The sequence below is a fragment of the Sebastes fasciatus genome, chromosome 14, assembly GCF_043250625.1.
Source record: "Sebastes fasciatus isolate fSebFas1 chromosome 14, fSebFas1.pri, whole genome shotgun sequence".
Classification (NCBI taxonomy): Eukaryota; Metazoa; Chordata; class Actinopteri; order Perciformes; family Sebastidae; genus Sebastes; species Sebastes fasciatus.
The window spans coordinates 2,979,513-2,999,758 of record NC_133808.1 but is presented as its reverse complement, the minus strand read 5'-3'; the positions used below and the strand labels follow the sequence as shown (position 1 = coordinate 2,999,758).

The window sequence follows — 20,246 nt, the reverse complement described above, 5'->3', positions numbered from 1 at the left end:
TTTAGCTTAGCTTAGCACAAAGACTGGAAACGCCTGGCTCTTTCCAAAGGTAATAAAATTAAACTGCGCCTCGTCATTACATTTCATTTGATTAATCCGTGCAAAAACCAAAGTGTAAAAACTACATGTTGTGGTTCGACGTATTCTCATATAACGATTCGTACGATATCTTACGAAAAGTTGTTCCTCCTTTTTCGTTCGTTGTCCTATGAATGTCCAGCAACACGTGTCAATTTCCGTTTGTTACATGCATATAGTATTTTCAAAATAAACTTCCGTCTTCACGGGAAACTACTTCCTTAGGTTCAGGCAATAAAACAACTTAGTTGGGTTTAGACAAAGATCGTGGTTTGGGTAAAAATAACTCCGGAAGTGGCGTAAGTACGTAAGTTACATGACAAATAAATCAACATTGACTTCTGGTTTCACACAGGGCATTAACGCCGGTCTCCTGGGCGAAAGTCTGGCATTTTTTGACCCAGCCATCTACCCCGACCTCTTCACTACACGGCGTCCGCCGCTCTTTATATTTCCTGGTTCATGATTACGTGAATTACACACTAATTGATTTTGTGGGATGTACGCAAAGTACAGTGCATTACTTTGCGTAGGTCTAGCTAACGAACGGTGTATGAGACCAGCCTGTGTGGTTTTACAGGGGGTTATGTGCCCGACTATTTCTCGGCCGGGCCGAGTCACTTTCTGGAGTCTTGTTGCACCGTGATGTTGCCAGGCAACCAGGGGAGGCTCCAGGAGAGCGGTACTGATCTCTCACGTAACTCAAAGCAAGAAAGCGAATAAGCTTATTTCACAAAATGTTGAACTAGTCCTTCACTGAGCACTGAGGTTCACCAGTCATTGAGAATTACTACACATTCACAACAACCATGTACCTCTTTCCAATGTGCTTGTTGGCGACAGACAGGGAGGCCATAGCGGAGACGGTCTCAGCTTCCTCAGCGTCACGCTGAAGGGCTTCGCTCAGCGAGCAACCGAGTGTGGAGGCGGAGCGCTGCAGCGAGCGCCAGTATTTACCTACAAAAAGACCAGGACGGGGCAAAAATGGAATTAGAACAGACGCTGTGCACACTGGGCCACTTCATAACTGAGAGATTTGATGATCATGGCTCTACAGGTTTTGCCTGTGGAGTATTAATAATCATAACATCTACAAATGCTCAATATGTAAAAAATAATAGGGCTATCAAAGTTAGTGATGATAACACGTTAACGTGTATCGTTTCAACGCTACTAATTTCTTTAACGCATTAACATTATAAATGTTTCAGAGGGTCTAGTGGGCTTTTAAAGCTAGAGTGGAGATACAGGCATCATATGAAACTAGAAAATCTAAAGAGTCCGTTGGTACCAACCATGTCATACTGGCTTGTCGCGAAAGACGTTAATAACGCTCCAAACTTAAACTAAATTTTGGCAAAGTAAAACTGTCATGGCCATTTTCAAAGGGGTCCCTTGACCTCTGACCTCCAGATATGTGAGTGTAAATGGGTTCTATGGGTACCCACGAGTCTCCCCTTTACAGACATGCCCACTTTATGATAATCACATGCAGTTTGGGGCAAGTCATAGTCAAGTCAGCACACTGACACACTGACAGCTGTTGTTGCCTGTTGGGCTGCAGTTTGCCATGTTATGATTTGAGCATATTGTTTTATGCTAAATGCAGTACCTGTGAGGGTTTCTGGACAATATCTGTCATTGTTTTGTGTTGTTAATTGATTTCCAATAATAAATATATACATACATTTGTAAAAAGCAAGCATATCTGCCCACTCCCATGTTGATAAGAGTATTAAATACTTGACAAATCTCCCTTTAAGATACATTTTGAACAGATAGAATATGTGTGATTAATCACAATTAAATATTTGTATTGATTGACAGCCCTAAAAAAATAGTAAACAAACTAAAACCTGAACCAAATATTGTTCAATAAGACAAACAAAATAAAATCGCATAGTTATGTCTAGGTGTGAACAATCCACTCACCTTGTATTTCAAGAACTTTCTCCATAGAGTGGACAGCGTTGGCGTTCGGTCTCTGCAGCAGCACCTCGTCAGGAATGGGGTCCAACTGAAACAAAAAAAAAAAAAATACAATTTCTGCTTAACCTTTTCTACCTTAGCCGCCGTATCCACGAGCTACATCGTTGAGATTATTTAAGACACTCATGCTGAAATGTAACCGATGCAGAGCCGACACCTTGGCACTGAACCTTTGCCTACGGGGAACATCGGCTAAGTGCATTAAATGTCTTGTGGCATTTTATTTTCTCTCGATATAGTGAGTATGGATGGATGTGTGTTTTTTATGAATGTGACTGACAGGTGTTCAGAAACGCTGCTCCAAATCACGGCAGAAACCTCACTTGAACTAATGCGCTTCCCTCCTGGTTTAAAGGATCACTTTTGAATGTGGACCACAGCCCGGTGTGGAATCAGTCCGAGAGGTGGGGAACGAGCTCGGGCTGCTGACACAATAGAAAATAGGCCTGCAGATGCACGCCTCCTCCCACTCACCCACAGCTTTGCTACCCTTTGACACAAGCTACAATGTGTGCTTTGTACGGTGTCCCACTCTAAGGACACGTACCAGCGTGCACAGATGCATACACATCGAAACCTACTTGCTCAGACAAATACATACATGCATACTCATGCACACTCACACTCACACTCACACACACACACACACACCTCAGGGAGCACGGCTTAGCCTATGAAACTCTCCAAGCCACAATTCAGAGGAAACAGGGCTATTCCCCAACGCGCCTTCCCAACCCGGATTGATTCAATTTCCCCTTTTGGCCGGCTGCACATACGACACTTTCTCATCCTATTTTGTCAAACAGGCCCATTCAGCTCTACATTCCAACACAGAACGACAAGCATCCCCTTTTCGGCTCATTCATAACCCCCGACGGAATAAAGGAGCAACTGAGAAACATGTAAAGAGAGACATAGAGAAAAAGAAAAAGAAAATAGAGGTTTGGCCAGAGGTTTGGGAGTAGAACGCCAACGAGAAAAGGAAAAAAGTCATCGTCGGTAGGTCTCGCTTGGCCAAGTCTGGAAGTTTTCTTTTAATTAAAACAAATAGTGTGTGGGAGGGGTCAGCGGGGGCCGAGGGAAGAGGCAGTCTGGGGAGAGGGATACTTTAATCCTGCTGTGGCACGACAGGCTACATAATGCACACAGGAACGGACAGAGGTGCGTGCGCGCAGAGTCACATATATATTTACACTGGCTTATTTGCTCTTTGGCTGACACTCATCTAAAGCAACTGACAAAAATGTTAGTAGAGGGAGCTTAATTGCCTCTTTTTCTAGAAAGACATGGCAGGCAACATGCCAGTTATGTTTTGCGACTGTACATGAACCACTCTATAGTTCAATAGTTTATCCATGCGATCCATAGACTGTATTTAAAGATGGACGACATGACAGCTCCCTAAAAGTGAAGCCAAAACATCTGGATCACCCCTTGGTGGCTGGCTGCAGTATAGGTCATAAATCCTGTTCCCCTCCATGTTAGTGGATGGGACAGTCAAGGTACACGTCAAATACATTTTTTTCCCGACGATAGTTTCTGTCATTTTAGGTAGTTCTTATCATGGTGACATATAATCAAGTGTTCATTACCTCCGCCAAGGCTGAAGGCCTAGGAAGGAGGTTATGTTTTCACCGGCGTTGGTTTGTTGGTTTGTCTGTTAGCAGGATTACTCCACAAGTTCGCGATGGATTTGAATGAAATATTTTGGAGAGGGGGTGGGGTGTGGCACAATGAACAATCCATTCGATTTTGGTGGCGATCCGGATCATGATCTGGATTCAGGAATCTTTTTAACGATTCCGATCAGCCAGAACATGAAGACCTCCGGGTATAACACATGCGCAGTGTAACTGAAGACGCGTTGATGGCGCTTGACCCCGCCTCTTTCCTTCAGAGAGAGGGACAGAGAGAGAGCGGGGATAGGAGGGAGGTGGAACAACTGTAGATTCTGCGTTTTCTCACATTAAACTCTGTGAAATTCCAGTTGAGTAGCACCAAAGCACACTTGGTGATTGTTGGAAAGAGTGACGACGACGGTTTAGGTGAGTTTCATTTTGTTTCTGTCCAGTTTGAATGAGGTGTTTTACGATGCTCCGCGTACAGCTGATCTCAACATAAACAACAATACACGTGGATGATGGCGCAAGCTGCACGGAGAGGGGGGGTGTGGTGGGGGGGCAATCGTACTCGGGCATCTTGGCGGAGGTCTGCGCTCTCCGAGTGCCATTCTAGTTTTCTGATAAGTTTGGTTTTAATTAGTTATTTGATGCTATAAAAAGGGGGTGAGACGTCATGATTGACAGCTGTGAGTCTCTCTCGTGGACAGGCTGCTCGGCTCATGATTGGTTCGGGCGGGGTGACCTCGATTACCGCGGCTCCACCGCCCGATCACTACTGCGCAGACACTGGCTCCAAATGACGTCAAAATCTCAAGATGGCAGCTCTCGTATCTGGGATATTTTGGCTTCACTTCTGAACAGTGGGAGGAAGTGGAGACGCGTCGGCCATCTTAAATACAGTCTACGATGCAATCATTCAAACCCAACCTTATTTTTTTTCACATTGCATTTTACATTACAAACAGCCCTCAACTGCTGTTCTATTAGGGGGTGGCACACACAATGAGCATTCTTGCTATAACGTGGGATTTACAATAACATGACATGTCAGATAGCTTACTGTGATATGCTATTCAGAAACAATGGTGCTCAAAAGACACCTGTCTGGTAGCCGTTAGTCGCTTTCTATTGGTTTAAGCATTCAGCTTGATATCATATGACTTAGCACTTGCTTTGCATAGTATGATCCACTTTCTCTATAAACCACTGGAGGCACACATGTAAACCGTCCATTTGAACTCTTGATTACAACCAGAGGGACTTTGGAGTGTTATGCTGTGTTCAGACTGACACTAGCACAGAGGCTCCTGGCAAAATGCCATCAACCTGCCAGGGACTGCAGATGGAAATAAGCCTGTATGGCTAAATCTGGCACATTTACACGATGGCTCCATAGACTGTGTATAAGAAGTGGACGTAGTCACCGTGACGTCAACCCATTGGTTTGTGAACTAATAAATCAAGTGAGAAGTAGGCTCGTTTTCTCAGAGACTTCTATACAATCAGACTTCTTTTTTGCCACCAGAGGAGTCGCCCCCTGCTGGCTGTTAGAAAGAATGCAGGTTTAAGGCACTTCAACATTATCTTCACTTGTCAGACCTTGGAGTTGCCCGCCTGATGGCTCATGTTGATTAATGTGCATTGTCCCAATGTTGCCAGAAGATGTTGAACAAGTTAATACCTGCAAGTGCACACTCCTGATAGATCACTTTCTCAAGTGAATGGCGTAGTTCTAATGTTTACCTCGTGATTGTGAATCAACAAGCCGACGCAGACCCTTGAGGTCGTTTTTTTTAACGCAGGGCTATTTTGGTCTGAGTGCCTGATCTAAGAGCTACACTCAAGCACACCTGGGAGCTGCCCAGAGCTTTCAGCTATGGAGATCATCTTCTAGAGAACTTAAGAGTTTCAGCCACGTCCAGATTACTTTGATTGCGGCTGAGGGAGAAGACAGCAGTACTCATTCATCACTCCCATCCCATACATTTCCCAGCCACTCTGGAGACTCAACCCATCAATCTTTCAGTCAGAACTTCTCAAACCTTTAGGCAACAGCCGCCAACTTTTCACCATAACCCTAGCCAGTCCCAGCTCAGCCCATACTAACCCAGCTCCCTGCCAGAGCGGGGTCAGGGGTTCTCTGGGGTTTCCTGGGGTTCACTTCAGAGCAGGGTTGGAGGGGGGGGGGGGGGGGGCAGCCTGTCAGCTTGATTGACAGCTGGGCCTCACGCTTATAAACTTTAATGGCTCTTGTCAGGGTACTCCAGGGGCCCTCACCTGACAGGTATGGCAAACACACACATACACACAGTGCCCTATATACAAGCACACGTTTGTCTGCCACATCATCCATAGCGACATTTCTGTTTATTTGACTTTGTGGTCCTGGCTGTGCCTGGACTTCTACATCTACATACCATCAGATGCGCTGCAGTCTTTGAGAGAGAGAAGGAAAGAGAAATGCCCTTTAAGGATGGTTTGCAGCCACTGTGTTGATTGATTTCTGAGGAAGTCTATTTGTCAGTGTGACACGGCCGTCCAACGCAACCGGGGTCCCGGCATATGGAAAGTGAGGGAGGAATGTGCCCTGGTAAAAAACATTCCAGAGGGAGGCTGAAACCAAAACAGTGGAGGAGAGGAGGAAATCCACTTGTTCAGCGAAAGAAAAAGTGCACAAGGCATCCATTGTTTACTGTTGTGTCCATGTGCATATGTTGGCAGTCACTGAAACCGGCTGATTATGTTATGCTAACTGAACAAGGTAATGATGTGTATTGTGCGAAGCAGGCGACCTTTTCAGAGAGGGGGTGTAGGTTGGCCTTGTAGTCGGGGTGGTGAATAGTCGGGCCCTGGGGGGGGACAGGTGAAGCGGAGCGTCTTACTGTAACTGGAGTGTAAACACGCCGAGTAACCTCATTGAAAGCTGCTAACAATTAGCATATTAGCCTGTTGTTTATCAAATAATTGCTAACAACCGTGGTTCGAACTGGGCCAACATCTGTTTGCGAGCAATCATCAATTAGTCCCGAGTTCAGAGTTGACTAGTGCAGTTGCCAATGCATCATTCATGAGCTATTTAACGAAAAAAGACTTCACGATTACGCACTACAGTGGTGGGGGTGAATAAAAAGAGCCTGTAAAGTCCATTCAGCAATTTCCACCCTCTCTTTCCCAGCTAATTTGAGCTGCTTTCAAAGGAAACCTAATGCTCATTATAGCAAAGCTTGTCTTAACCTGCCAATAAAAGCACGTATATATTTATCACACTAGCAAGCAGTAAAACACTGGAAGTGCAGGCTACACAGGAGGTACAGAGGGGATGCCTTTTTAGACTGCCACGCAACAAAAGCATCATAAACAAAATCAGGTCTTAACCATTTATCTTGTCCTTTATTGAATATAATATACTGTACAGTCGGTGGGCTTTGCAGCATTATGTCAATTCTAAATGAATTTTGAAACTCTTCTGTGCTTGTGCAATATAGCAACTCATCTGTTATTCCAAACTGGTCGAATTTACTGGCATATAAAGTGTAATCCAACCCATATTTTATGGTTTTAAGCTGCAGTATATGCTACAGTTATGGTGACGTCTTGGGTTCTGGACACTTCCAGACAATACAAACCCTCAGGCGGTTTAAAGCTTTTATAAACAAAAGCACAGCTGACCAGCTAATCCAGCTGTGGTCCCATGCCTGAGCCTACTCATTCGCTCCATTCACAGTCAGCCAACACACACATGCACAAACTCAAATATATCCTCTAGAAATAACCCACTCAGTGGAAGTCTGAAATTCATTCGACTGTCCAGATTCGCCTTGTTGCTCAACCTGGTCGGTGAGCCTACAGCGCCCACTCAGAACTTATATTTAAAGCAGCAGTGGGGAGAACTGGAGCAAACGGGATTAAAAAACGTTATTTTTATAAAACGGTCACTATATCCTGACAGTAGTGCATGAGACAGTTAATCTGAAAAAAAATCATGTGTCCTCTGTTTCCTCCGGTGCTCTTAATGGCATCTGCAAGATTTCCCGGCCGCCAAGTTGAGATCAGTTGAGGAAATACCAAGCACCGCCCACCAGCCGGAGCAAACTTTCTAATTTTACAGCTAAACAGTACACTACAAGATGATTCTGAACACATTTTACCCGACAAATAGGCATTACAGTAATTATATATACAGACGTAGGCAAAGTTGTTGGTAACGTTCCATTAAAGAGAGAAAAACCCACAATGGTCACTGAAATAACTTGAAACTGACAAAAGTAATAATAAATAAAAATTCACTGAAAATTAACTAATGAAAATCAGATATTGTTTTTGAATTATGGTTCAGCAGAATCATTTAAAAAAACAAACTAATGAAACTGGCCTAGACAAAAATGATGGTAACATTAACTTAATATTTTGTTGCACAACCTTTTGAGGCAATCACTGCAATCAAGTGATTTCTGTAACTCTCAATGAGACTTCTGCACCTGTCGACAGGTATGTTGGCCCACTCCTCGTGAGCAAACTGCTCCAGCTGTCTCAGGTTTGAAGGGTGCCTTCTCCAGACAGCATGTTTCAGCTCCTTCCACAGATGTTCAATAGGATTTAGATCAGGGCTCATAGAAGGCCACTTCAGAATAGTCCAATGTTTTGTTCTTAGCCATTCTTGGGTGTTTTTAGCTGTGTGTTTTGAGTCATTATCCTGTTTGAGGACCCATGACCTGCAACTGAGACCAAGCTTTCTGACACTGGGCAGCACATTTCGCTCCAGAATGCCTTGATAGTCTTGAGATTTCATTGCACCCTGCACAGATTCAAGACACCCTGTGCCAGATGCAACAAAGCAGCCCCATAACATAACCGAGCCTCCTCCATGTTTCACATTAGGTACAGTGTTCTTTTCTTTGGATGCTTCATTTTTGCGTCTGTGAACATAGAGCTGATGTGACTTGCCAAAAAGCTCCAGTTTTGTCTCATCTGTCCAAAGGACATTCTCCCAGAAGATTTGTGGCTTGTCAATATGCATTTTGGAAAATTCCAGTCTCGCTTTTTTATGATTTGGTGTCCTCCTCGGTTGTCTTCCATTAAGTCCACTTTGGCTCAAACAGTGACGGATGGTGCGATCTGACACTGATGTACCTTGACCTTGGAGTTCACCTCTAATCTCTTTGGAAGTTGTTTTGGGCTCTTTGGTTACCATTCGTATTATCCGTCTCTTCAATATGTCATCAATTTTCCTCTTGCGACCACGTCCAGGGAGGTTGGCTACAGTCCCATGGACCTTAAACTTCTGAATAATATGTGCAGCTGTAGTCACAGGAACGTCAAGCTGCTTGGAGATGGTCTTATAGCCTTTACCTTTAACATGAAGGTCTATAATGTTCTTTCTGATCTCCTGAGACAACTCTCTCCTTAGCTTTCTGTGGTCCATGTTCAGTGTGGTACACACCATGACACCAAACAGCACAGTGACTACTTTTCACCCTTTAAATAGGCAGACTGACTGATTACAAGTTTGAAGATACCTGTGATGCTATTTACAGGACACACCTTAGTTTAATATGTCCCTATGGTCAAATTATTTTCAATCTTTTCTAGGGCTACCATCATTTTTGTCTAGGCCAGTTTCATCAGTTTGTTTTTTAAAATGATTCTGTTGAACCACAATTCAAAAGCAACAGCTGATTTTCATTAGTTAATTTTCAGTAAATTTTTATTTATTATTACTTTTGTCAGTTTCAAGTTATTTCAGTGACCATTGTGGGTTTTTCTCTCTTTAACGGAACGTTACCAACAACTTTGCCTACGTCTGTATAATATATTAATTAATATTTGATCAGCACTGCCTAGTTTGACCGTTTGATCGGAGTTCGCGAGTGATTGACAGCTGCCTCTGTTGAATGAACAGCCAATAGGAACTCTCTCTCTCTGAAATGATTTTTTAAAGCCTGGAAACAGAATTACAATATGCTGAAAGGTTATTATGGACTTTTTGCCCAATGATGCCAAAAACATTCTCCCTACTGCAGCTTTAACCAAGTCTTCTGTTTCTTATTCTGATTACATTTGCCATCTGTGGCCATTGCCGGACTTTGTCAGCAAGAAATACCAAAAAAAAGCACCAGGCCTTTTATCTCCCTCCAGCTCAATCCCTCACTGACGTTTTCCAGCTACATTCCAAGTCCATTACAGAGTCCTTCGCTGAGATTATGATAAAAAACACTTCCTGCCATTTTGATCTGATCAGGGACATTTTAGGCTCTCTTTTTTTCTTTCTTTCTTTGCTATCGGTTATCAAAGCTCCACACAACTGAGTGATCTGCCTTTGTTCAAACAGCTGACATCACTCGCTGCCAAAAAGCCGACACGAGAGTCACGAGAGCTCTGCGTCTGCACTTGAAGTCAATAACATCTACATTGGTGTTGTTCATCACTTTATCAAAGACATCTTCTGCTAGTGCAGCATGCTGTACAGCACTTGATATAAGGCTTCTGTCATGATACCTTTCATTGTTTCTAATTAAGGTTTTACCGGAGAGAAAGCTGAAACCTCATAGCTGTATACTGTACGGGTTTAATTGAAAAATGTTTTTCCAGAGGTTTACTAGAGACTATGGTTGGTGTTCGATATGAAGCATGTTGCATTAAAAAAATTGTAATTCTTAACAAAAATGACATGATAATTAAAAAAAAATAAAAAATCGGGCTGTCAAAGTTAAAGGGACTGTTTGTAACTTCTTATACGTATAAATCATTGCAGGTCGGTGTCACACAAACTACACGGAAGCACCAAAACCTCTTGGTTGTATCTAGTGAAGCCCGTCTTGCAAAACAGTGTTGGCCGCGGTCGGAGGACGCGGGGGAGACCGTAACTTTGGTCTCCAGGACCAGAGTCTCTGCTGTACTCTGCTCCTCTGCTTGCCTTCACTCACACACCGCGCTTGTTCTCACTCTTTCGCTCCACTCTCACGTGCATGCGCGCACACTACGCACTGCAGAAGAGTTAGTTTAGCTCTGAGAATATCTAGTGAATGTTCAGTGGACGTTTGTGCAGAAATAACTGCTGCAGCTCCTCCAGACCAACAGAGGTTTCCCGTGTCTTGTGAAGTGACGGGGCTCCGCAGAGAGAAACGTTATCATCTCCGACCAAAACTCCGGTGCCTCCCTCCGGCCGCGGTCGGGAGGCTGAGGCAGGAAAAGCCAACACTAGGATCAGCATTGATTCATGGAGAGACCTTCGTCTGGTCAGCTAACATTACTGCCAAGCAGCTGAAATATAGAGTGATATTGTGCTTTTAGCTGACGTGTGTCGCCTCACTGTTTTGAGCGATGCTCGGTCATGTCTATGTAGAGCAAGCACAAGCGCGAGGGCGAGCAACAGGGCGCTGACTTTCATTGACTTAACGGCCACAGGTGTCGCTGTTAACAAGACATTTCTGATTCTTACAAACAGTCCCTTTAACGCGATAACTTACAGTCTTAACGCCACTAATTTCTTTAACACTTTAATACAACTTGGCTCAGTTTAGCTAGAGTGAAGATACTGGCATCATATGAAATTAGAAAACTTAAGGAATCCACTGGTACAAACCACATCATACTAGCTCGTCGCGAAGGAGATTAAATAACGCTCCACACAATATCTGACATCATTTTGTGTTGCTAATTGATTTACAATAATAAATATATACATACATTTGCATAAAGCAGCATATTTGTCCACTCCCATGTTGATAAGAGTATTAAATACTTAACAAATCTCCCTTTAACGAACATTTTGAATTTGGGATTCATCCCGATTAACTATGGACAATCATGCGATTAATTGCGATTAAATGTTTTAATCGATTGAAAGCCCTAAAAATGACCTCAATAAAAAATATAAAATGATGCATATCAGGAATCAGTGATACTCTCAAAAGTTTACAAAAAAAACCTGCATATGATATGAAAGAATTCCTTCAATACCTTTCCAGACTTTGAAGACCTGCATAATTTTCTCTGTGTAGCTGCTTTATAACAATAGTTTGATCACTTCCTACTTCAAATGATTACTCCATTTCCCTTTATTATCTGATCCTGAGGCCCAGGCCGACCCTGCTGGAGGAGGTGTGAGGGTAACCATTTTCAGATGTGTACCAGCGAGGGGGGCCCGGGTGAGAGGGCGAGAGGGCGAGAGGGTGAGAGGGTGAGAGGGTGAGAGGGTGAGAGGGGTGTCCTGCAGGGCTGAGGCAATTGACGCTCCCTTCCTCCTGCCTATTTTCAAATTTTCAGCTCCCCATGGCACCCATCCAGTGACCTCCTCCAAAACCCCCGCTGAGGCCGGCGCTCCGAATGCTGCTGAAACCCAAGAAGCAAACCCCCCTGATCCGATTCATTATTTTTGCAGCAGGGCGGTGCTGTGAGTAACGAGAGCGTCCTTCAAACTGGACGTCCTGAATACGAACCTCCGTGACAGCTAAGAGCATCCGCCCTGCCGAAGTGTCCTTGAATTCCTGAATCCTTACCAGCTGTAATGGCTCTATGTAACTTTGAGTCATCGGCGGGCACAGCGCAGGTAAACACAGCTAAGTTATTAGATTAAGTCTCTAGTTTGTGCATTTTCCCGTCTCATGCGAAACCTTGCTCCAGCAGAGCTGTTAGTTTTCTTTGACAGGTTTGGCACGTAGCAATGCTTTTCCTCTAAAGAAGAAACATTCAAGGGTTAATAACACTGCCGCATGTTCCACCTAAACCCCAGTTTGTCCAGTGTCGCTCTAAAGTTCCTGCGTGGCTGATCCGTCTGCAGTGGTCAGTGTTCTTCATGTTCCGCACAACGGTGGACCGGTTGGTCGCAATGACCCGAGTTTAATCAACGTGATCCCGTGTTATTGTTCTGTTTGTTTTGCTCTGACTCCAAGATCCACATGGAACGAGGCCATGCGGCTTTTTACGATTCCAAGAACTCATTTATAGCTCGAGCTGTCTGCAGGGCTGCAACAAGAGGCTGAGGAATGCACTGATACCACCTTCAACAAGGCAGATACAGAGCTAAACAGACAAGTACACATCCACCGATAACTTTTATTCATACAGGCTTGGTTTCTTTTGAGATTAAGACTGAAATATAATTATGTTTGTCCACTGGATAAATTTGACTGAACATAAACATACAACTTCCTTACTTGGTGTCACATGACCTTTACGAGAACTGATGTAAGTCCATATTAAAACAAAGACAAGAGCAACAATCTTTAACTCTCCCAAGACATTTGCCGTCCACTGTGTTTCTCACTACACCAAATCATTATATAATGCCCCATAACTGTTGTGAATGTCTCACTGGGTAGATGATAATGGCTTTAACAGGTACACTAGCCATTCCAGTGCAACCAACACTCAGGGTGTGCTTGTGGCTAGGCCTGCAACAATAAAACTTGAGACTGGTCAGTGTCTGTCTGGATATTCACTCTTGATGTGTGACGATTACTTCCTTGGCAAGGTGCGTGCACTGCTCAAACATGTCTGTGAAATGTGCACCCACTATTCACATTGTATTGACTTGAAACTAGGGCTGTCGATCGATTCTAATATTTAACCGCAATTAATCACATGATTGTCCATAGCTAATTTCAAATTAATCGCACATTTTTTATCTGTTCAAAATGTACCTTAAAGGGAGATTTGTCAAGTATTTAATACTGTTATCAACATGGGAGTGAACAAATATGCTGCTTTATGCAAATATTGTATGTATTTATTATTGGAAATCAATTAACAACACAAAACAATGACAGATATTGTCCAGAAACCCTCACAGGTACTGCATTCAGCATAAAACAATATGCTCAAATCATAACATGGCAAACTGCAGCCCAACAGGCAACAACAGCTGTCAGTGTGTCAGTGTGCTGACTTGACTATGACTTGCCCCAAACTGCATGTGATTATCATAAAGTGGGCATGTCTGTAAAGGGGAGACTCGTGGATACCCATAGAACCCTTATCTGGAGGTCAGAGGTCAAGGGCCCCCTCTGAAAATGCCCATGACAGTTTTTCACCAAAATTTGGCGTAAGTTTGGAGCGTTATTTAGCCTCCTTGACGACAAGTGTGATGGTTGGTACCGATGGATTCCTGAGGGTTTCTAGATTCATATGATAACAGTATCTTTACGCTAGCTTTAAAACTGAGCTGCTACACCCAAAAAATCACAAGTTGCGGTAATGCGTTAAAGAAATTAATGGCGTTAAAAAACAAATTTATGTTAACGTGTTATTATCTTGTTAACTTTGACAGCCCTAGTTGAAACTGAATTGAAATTGAAACACCCCGGCGCTGACACACACAGTCTTTGTAAACACTTTTCTGAGACACAAAATCACATCTGGTGTGATCACGAGTAGACAGCTCTAAATACCGTTGTGAATGTATACAAAACACGGTGAGGAGATCCAATCGGTCAAACCACTGTGAAACGCCACCACGCATCTCCCAAACTGTTTTAGACACACTAAAGAAAGATAACTCAGCAAGGTTCAAGTGCCCAAAGTGAGGTAGCAAACCGCCACCTCACTCCTCTCTGGCTCTATGCTTAAATGTGTATTTATGTCCTGTTCATTAGCGGCCAGAGATGAAATGGATTGTGAACACAACAGCAACAGATTACTAGTGGACTTTAGAGACATAAGTGTGCTTGTACTCCGTATGCACGCATTCTTTCACACAAATAAACTAACAGTCACACCCTCTTCTCTTCTCCCTAAAGCTCCATAATCTCCATTCTGTACCACTAATTCAGTAGTCTTTTAAAAAATAAAAGCACCGAGATATCTTGGATGCACAATCTGGAGGGGAGAAAATGAGTCCGAGCAGCCCGTCCAAAAAAGCACTCCAGCCTCTCCATTAGTTCGAAGAAAAGAGTGGGCGGCTTTGAGGAGTTGCTATTCTGTTGTGCGCCATGAATCACAGAGCGCCGATGTTTGTTCAGTTCCACAGCCCAACCTACACACTCCCACAATTAACCTTCTGCCTGGAAATCCTCTCCCTCTGACGTGTTTGCGCGTGTGTCCATCTGCGTGTAGTGTGTGTGTGTGTGTGTGTGTGTGTGTGTGTGAGAGTGTGTGGCGATGACTTCCTCTCTGAGTGGTGGAGATGGAGAGAAGATGATTTTGGCCCAGATAACAGAGTTCTGTCGTCAGAGATTCCTCTACAAGCAAGCTCGTCCTGGATTTTTTGTTTTACTTTTTATGTAACAGGGCCATCAAATCATTATCCTGCACCTTTATTGTGTTTGAGGGGTTCAAGTCATTTTTGTTGTCATCGTCGCTCAAGTGTTTGTTCACGACAAAATTGATTTAGCATTCATGTGAGTCACCCAGGGGACACGTAATTTCAAAGTTGCCCGAGATGTAAATATTCAAGACAAGAGGTGGAGTTTTCTAGTTTCAAAAGGAATCGGTAAAAATCTGTTTTTTATTTATTTTATGCTCACTTATTCGTAGGGCTGACCTGAATGCTTCAAAGCTTCGACTGTTGGTAACCGACCTCCAAATCAGCATTCGAATGCTTTGTTATTTATTTTTATATATATATATATACATATATATATATATATGTATATATATATATGTATATATATAAGAATGTAAAAATACTGTATAAAACCCCAAATAGCCCATTCCACATTATTCATATTAAACATTAATTATTATTTGTTATTCTCAGACAGATATTGCTGTTTGTTGTGTGTAGACGTGTGTGTGTGTGTGTACACAGTACTGCAGCAGCACCACTGTCTCAGGCACTGAAACAGGGGGAGACGGAGACAAAAGAACATGTCAGCCTGCCGCGCCTCGAAGCTTCGAATACCTTCGAATATTTCTCATCGAAGCTTCGAAAGCCCAAAAACTGGTATCCGGGACAGCCCTAGTTATTTGTAACATGTTGACTTTCAAACTCATTCATGTAGCCATGAATACAAAAATGACAAGTCGAGTGCAACATTATCTTGCATACCATATTGCTGGCATTAAAGAGGACCTATTATGCTTTTGTGCTTTTCCCTTTCCTTTAGTGTGTTCTATAGTTTTTTATGTGCATGTCTGCAAAGTTACAAAGCCCACAGTCTACACCAAAGGGAGTTACTCTGCCTACCCCACAAAAACACCTCACTTGAAGTCCCGCCTTTTCTTCTGTAATGCGGTGATGTCACCAAGTAACATATTTGATGAACTTTGGACAATAAAAATAATTTATAGTCTCTGTATATACTCTGTGAGTCTCTGTCATACTTTCTATGCAGGGTATTTGTGGTGTTTGCACCGTGCACGTAGCTCCCATCGTAAACCTCCATCCCTATTTAACCTCACACCAGCCATAGTCAAAAAATGTCCTGCAGCTGAATGACTCCAAATCAGAAATAGTGATCATTTCCCCCTGTAGCCCCAGCAACAGCAGTATTGAGAATGTCTCCTCTAGTCTGGGTGCCTGGTCTAATAATGATCAGAAAGAGGCCCTGAACCTAGGTGTTATTTTTGACCCTGAACTGTCATTTGATGCTCAGGTGACTAAAGTGGTGCAGTCCTCTTTTGCCCAACTGAGACAGCTTACTAAGGGCAGCTCATTCCTTTCCCCTGCCGATTTAGAATACGTCATCCATGCTTCCATCTCCTCCAGACTCGATTATTGCAACACACTTCATTCTGGTATCAGCAGGCGGAACATCCAAAGACTACAGTTAATACAAAACGCTGCTGCCAGGCTTTTAACTCGTACCAAGAGAAGTGACCACATCACACCGATCCTTGCTGCCCTTAACTGGTTACCTGTGAGTTTTACAATTCATTTTAAGATTTTACTGCTTGTTTTTAAAGCCTTGAATGGTCTGGCTCCTGCTTATATCGGTGATTTGCTGACTCCCTATGAGCCTGATTGATGCTTGAGATCCTCTGGCAGGGCCCTACTAACGGGTCCAAAATCCAAACTTGTCAACAAAGGTGACCGGGCTTTTGCCGTTTGGGCCCCCCAGCTGAGGAACTCCCTACATGAGGATCTCAGGCAGGCAAACTCAGTGTCTTCCTTTAAATCTCTTCTTAAGACTCACGTTTATATTATGGCTTTTTCTTAACTGATGGTGCACTGTGGTAACTATTTATATGATTTTATTTTGTATTTATATTATTTTATTTTGTTTAGATTTTAAGTTCTGGGTGTTTATTATTTGTATCATGCTTTTATTGGAAAGCACTTTGTAACCTTGTTTTGAAAGGTGCTATATAAATAAAATTATTATTATTATTATAGTCCGCAGTTTCACATGTATTTGTCGAGCCTCGCTTAAGGTTATTTTGATAGTAATTTATCCCTCCTCCTCCTCTTGGCTCTCGTCTTACCTCATTGCCGAGCAGAGCAGAGACGCATGCTTCGGAGGCATCGCATATGGCCGTGAGGTCGTGACCCCCCTCCAGGGCGAGCACCACCCGACCGCCCGCCAGAGCCATCAGCTGCCTGGTCAGGTAGCCGAAGCCTGGACACACAGGAAATGACAGCAAAGAGAGTGCACAGAAAGAGAGAGGAGGAAAAAGCATGAGACGGGGGGAGCACTGCTGTTCAAGCTCCAACTTCCTTTCTGGATATTGATCAAAGAACAAAAAAGAGAGAGAAAAAGAGGGTTTGAGCATGGATGAGAAAAGGAGTGACTGCATCGCAGAGAGGAAGAGAGTGGATTTACTGGGGTCCAAAAAACAAGCCATAATATGAGCCAGGTTTAATTTTAATAAATGCGGCTTTGCGTTTAGGCTCGGTCACAGTCTTTGATCTTTCTCCTCTCAGGACGAGGGGAGTTTTAATATATGCATTCAGACGTACTTTCTACTCCCCTCTAAATTCTCCCCATATCCCCTCTTCCTGCAATCCTCTCTAACCACCCATATGACCCCCTTAACAACCAAGACCCCTGCTCTTATTTGAGATCTGCGGGATGGTTTTAGAAAAAGCTCTTTGCTGGCACGCCAAGGTCTCGATCTGAATAGGCAAGTTAGAGGCACAAAATAAACACAAAGGCGTGTGTGTGCGTCTGTCAGTCTTATTGTACAGGCAGGAAATATGAACGACATTGCATTAATATGTGTGCGCATCACGGGCGCCAGAAGTACGGCCCTGTCCCACTTTCTTTTTAAGGTCGCGAATCAATGTATCCCAACAAATGCTCCTATATATTGCAACATGATAAAATAAGACGTTTCAATCACTCCTGTCCACCCCGTGTGTGTCTAAACTGGAGGGTGTCAGAAGTGTTTTTTTACTCTACAGATACGCTCTCATTTGAATCAGTGCAGCAGTCGTCTGCACGCTCCGTCTCAGCTGTGTCTCACTCGCCTCGCTTCTCAGCATTGGATGCTTGATGGGCTTCCGCGAGACACTCGGCACCTGATTGGACGAACGCTTTCCCTCGTGGGCTGCTGCTCCTAGTTTTTAAACCGGAAACAACATGGCGGCTCGTTTGGAAACTTTCTTCTCTTAAATCACAAAAATAGTTCACCAGAATATGTTTCTGAAAACATTTTATGCGCGAAGTAAGCCACGCATTCGCTGAATCTGTCTTTATTTTGGATCAACAAGGCTTAGTTTAAAAGTTTCTCGGGAGTTTCCAGAGGCGGCGAGTCTCGTTGGACGCCCGTTAATTTCATAAAGTTGATTAGACCTCAACTTAATGCAAATTGCCCATCTCTCGAATCGCGCCGCCACTCTACCAGTATGCATTACGTAGACAATGAATGGGAGGCAGGCTGTGGGCCGTTGAGCTCTCGCTGCGCAGTGCGCCCTCTATCCCTGTCGGGAGGGACGGGATTCCCGGCGCGACTGTCAACCGGGTCGGACTGTCCTCATTGAGACGGGTCTGCAGTGATGTCGGCACCCCGTCTCGTTTACCGTGCTTATGCTGTGTGCCTTTTTGCCATCATAACCATACAACCTTTATGATTAAATGTTTACTAGAGCACTAAGTTCTTCATAGATCTAGCCTCTTCATTCTGCTCTCAAAGAGCTCCACATTGATGCATTTCACTTTAAAATGCTACATTTTCTTCCAGGGGAGCAAGCTCCCCAGAACCCCCCTAGAGGGTCCGAGGTCCATCCACCACAGCCTCTCAAAATCCTGTGGGGAAACACTGTATTAGCCTACGTCATCCAAAGCTGGCCCTCACACATGACAAGTCATCCTGGCGCCGCTGGTACGCATCATTAAAAGTTCTTTAGAGATTTTTGATCCATGGCTTAGAACACAGAGAATGATTAACGGGGTAGCTGTGGTCAGCACTTACATTTGGCTGTCAGTGTGTATCCTCCCAGGGGTGGAGCATGTCCGTCTACCGCATCAAAGCCTGAAGATACCAGAACCACGTCTGGGGCAAACTCGTTGGCAATAGGCATAACCACCGTCCTAGGAAAAAAACAACGACAACAAAATAATGTATTTATGGTGGAGACTGTGTAAGAGAGGCATGGGCATCCTCTAAATCTTCATTTTCTGAAGTCATATAAGCTTCCTATCTCTATCCAATAATTGTGGCTTTACTGTATATAGAACACTTTGTTTGAAAACAAGTGCAGGCATGCATTTGGTTTGTTGCTGGCCGCCCTCCTGCAGGGAGGCCAGAAAGACGAGATTCACTGTCTCAAAAACACAAAGAGCACGGAGAGCTGGGTGATGAGTGAGGTGACATCTTGTCCTGCTGGCTGAGGTGCAGTCCCCCTACCAAGGTGTCCTGTCGAGTCACATCTTTCTGAAGCAGGCCAATTAAAAACCAGACTGTTTCAGAAATGGACGTAGTCACCGTGATGTCACTCATCGTTTGTGGACTGCCGTTTTGAAGCCTCGAGTTCGCCATTTTGGCCGTCGCCATCTTGGTTTTTGCTCCAGAAATGACACAAGAGGGTGGAGCCAAGTACAACCGAAGGCTGAATAAAACAATTTTAGGTGACTTTCATGAACTGAAAACACACTGTGAAAGAGTTACAAAAACACAGACATGGCGCGGAATACCATGGCAACGGTCGAAGCTTCGAAGCATTTGGGTCAGCCCTAAAATGGGACAATAATTTACTAAATGAACATCATTGGAGGTTGCCAGCTGTCAAAATGTCATGCTGTATTTCATTAACAGATATTCTTGCAGCTGGAAAATGTAACATCTATTTAATAGGCTGGCTGAATGACAGGATGACTGGGCGACAACCAAACATGAACTGCTCCAAAATAGACTAACTGCTGCACAACCCACTCAAATGTACGATCAAAACCACGGAGCCTGCTGAGCCAAGATTTCAAGATACCAACTGTGAAAATAAACAGTTTTACAATTTGAAATACAAATTGTAAAACTGTAACTAAAACTGTACCATATTTCCATTACATGTAACAGTGTCAAAGGATGTGAAATCCACAGTTAAACATACAGAGATTCAAGAGGTGCACAGATCGGTAACTGTCGATGTGAAACTGTGGTGTTTCAACCATTTCTCCTTTCTGCCAAATAATCAGAAAATTGTCAAATAAGAAGAATGATCGATGTGCTGTAGGCAAGCTA

The 20,246-nt window shown here is 43.6% G+C and overlaps 1 protein-coding gene across 9 annotated transcripts in view; it reads right to left on the bottom strand.

Moving 5' to 3' along the window:
• The window catches only part of hdac4 (histone deacetylase 4), a 223,446-nt gene that overhangs the window by 7,419 nt on the left and 195,781 nt on the right, over nucleotides 1-20,246 (bottom strand). For all 9 annotated transcript variants that reach the window (XM_074658171.1, XM_074658172.1, XM_074658168.1 and 6 more), the window contains 4 exons: nucleotides 18,981-19,099; nucleotides 17,052-17,185; nucleotides 2,011-2,095; nucleotides 894-1,035 (listed from right to left, as the gene is read on the bottom strand). In XM_074658171.1, coding sequence (XP_074514272.1) covers nucleotides 894-1,035; nucleotides 2,011-2,095; nucleotides 17,052-17,185; nucleotides 18,981-19,099 — 480 coding nt within the window. The remainder of the gene's footprint in view (nucleotides 1-893; nucleotides 1,036-2,010; nucleotides 2,096-17,051; nucleotides 17,186-18,980; nucleotides 19,100-20,246) is intronic.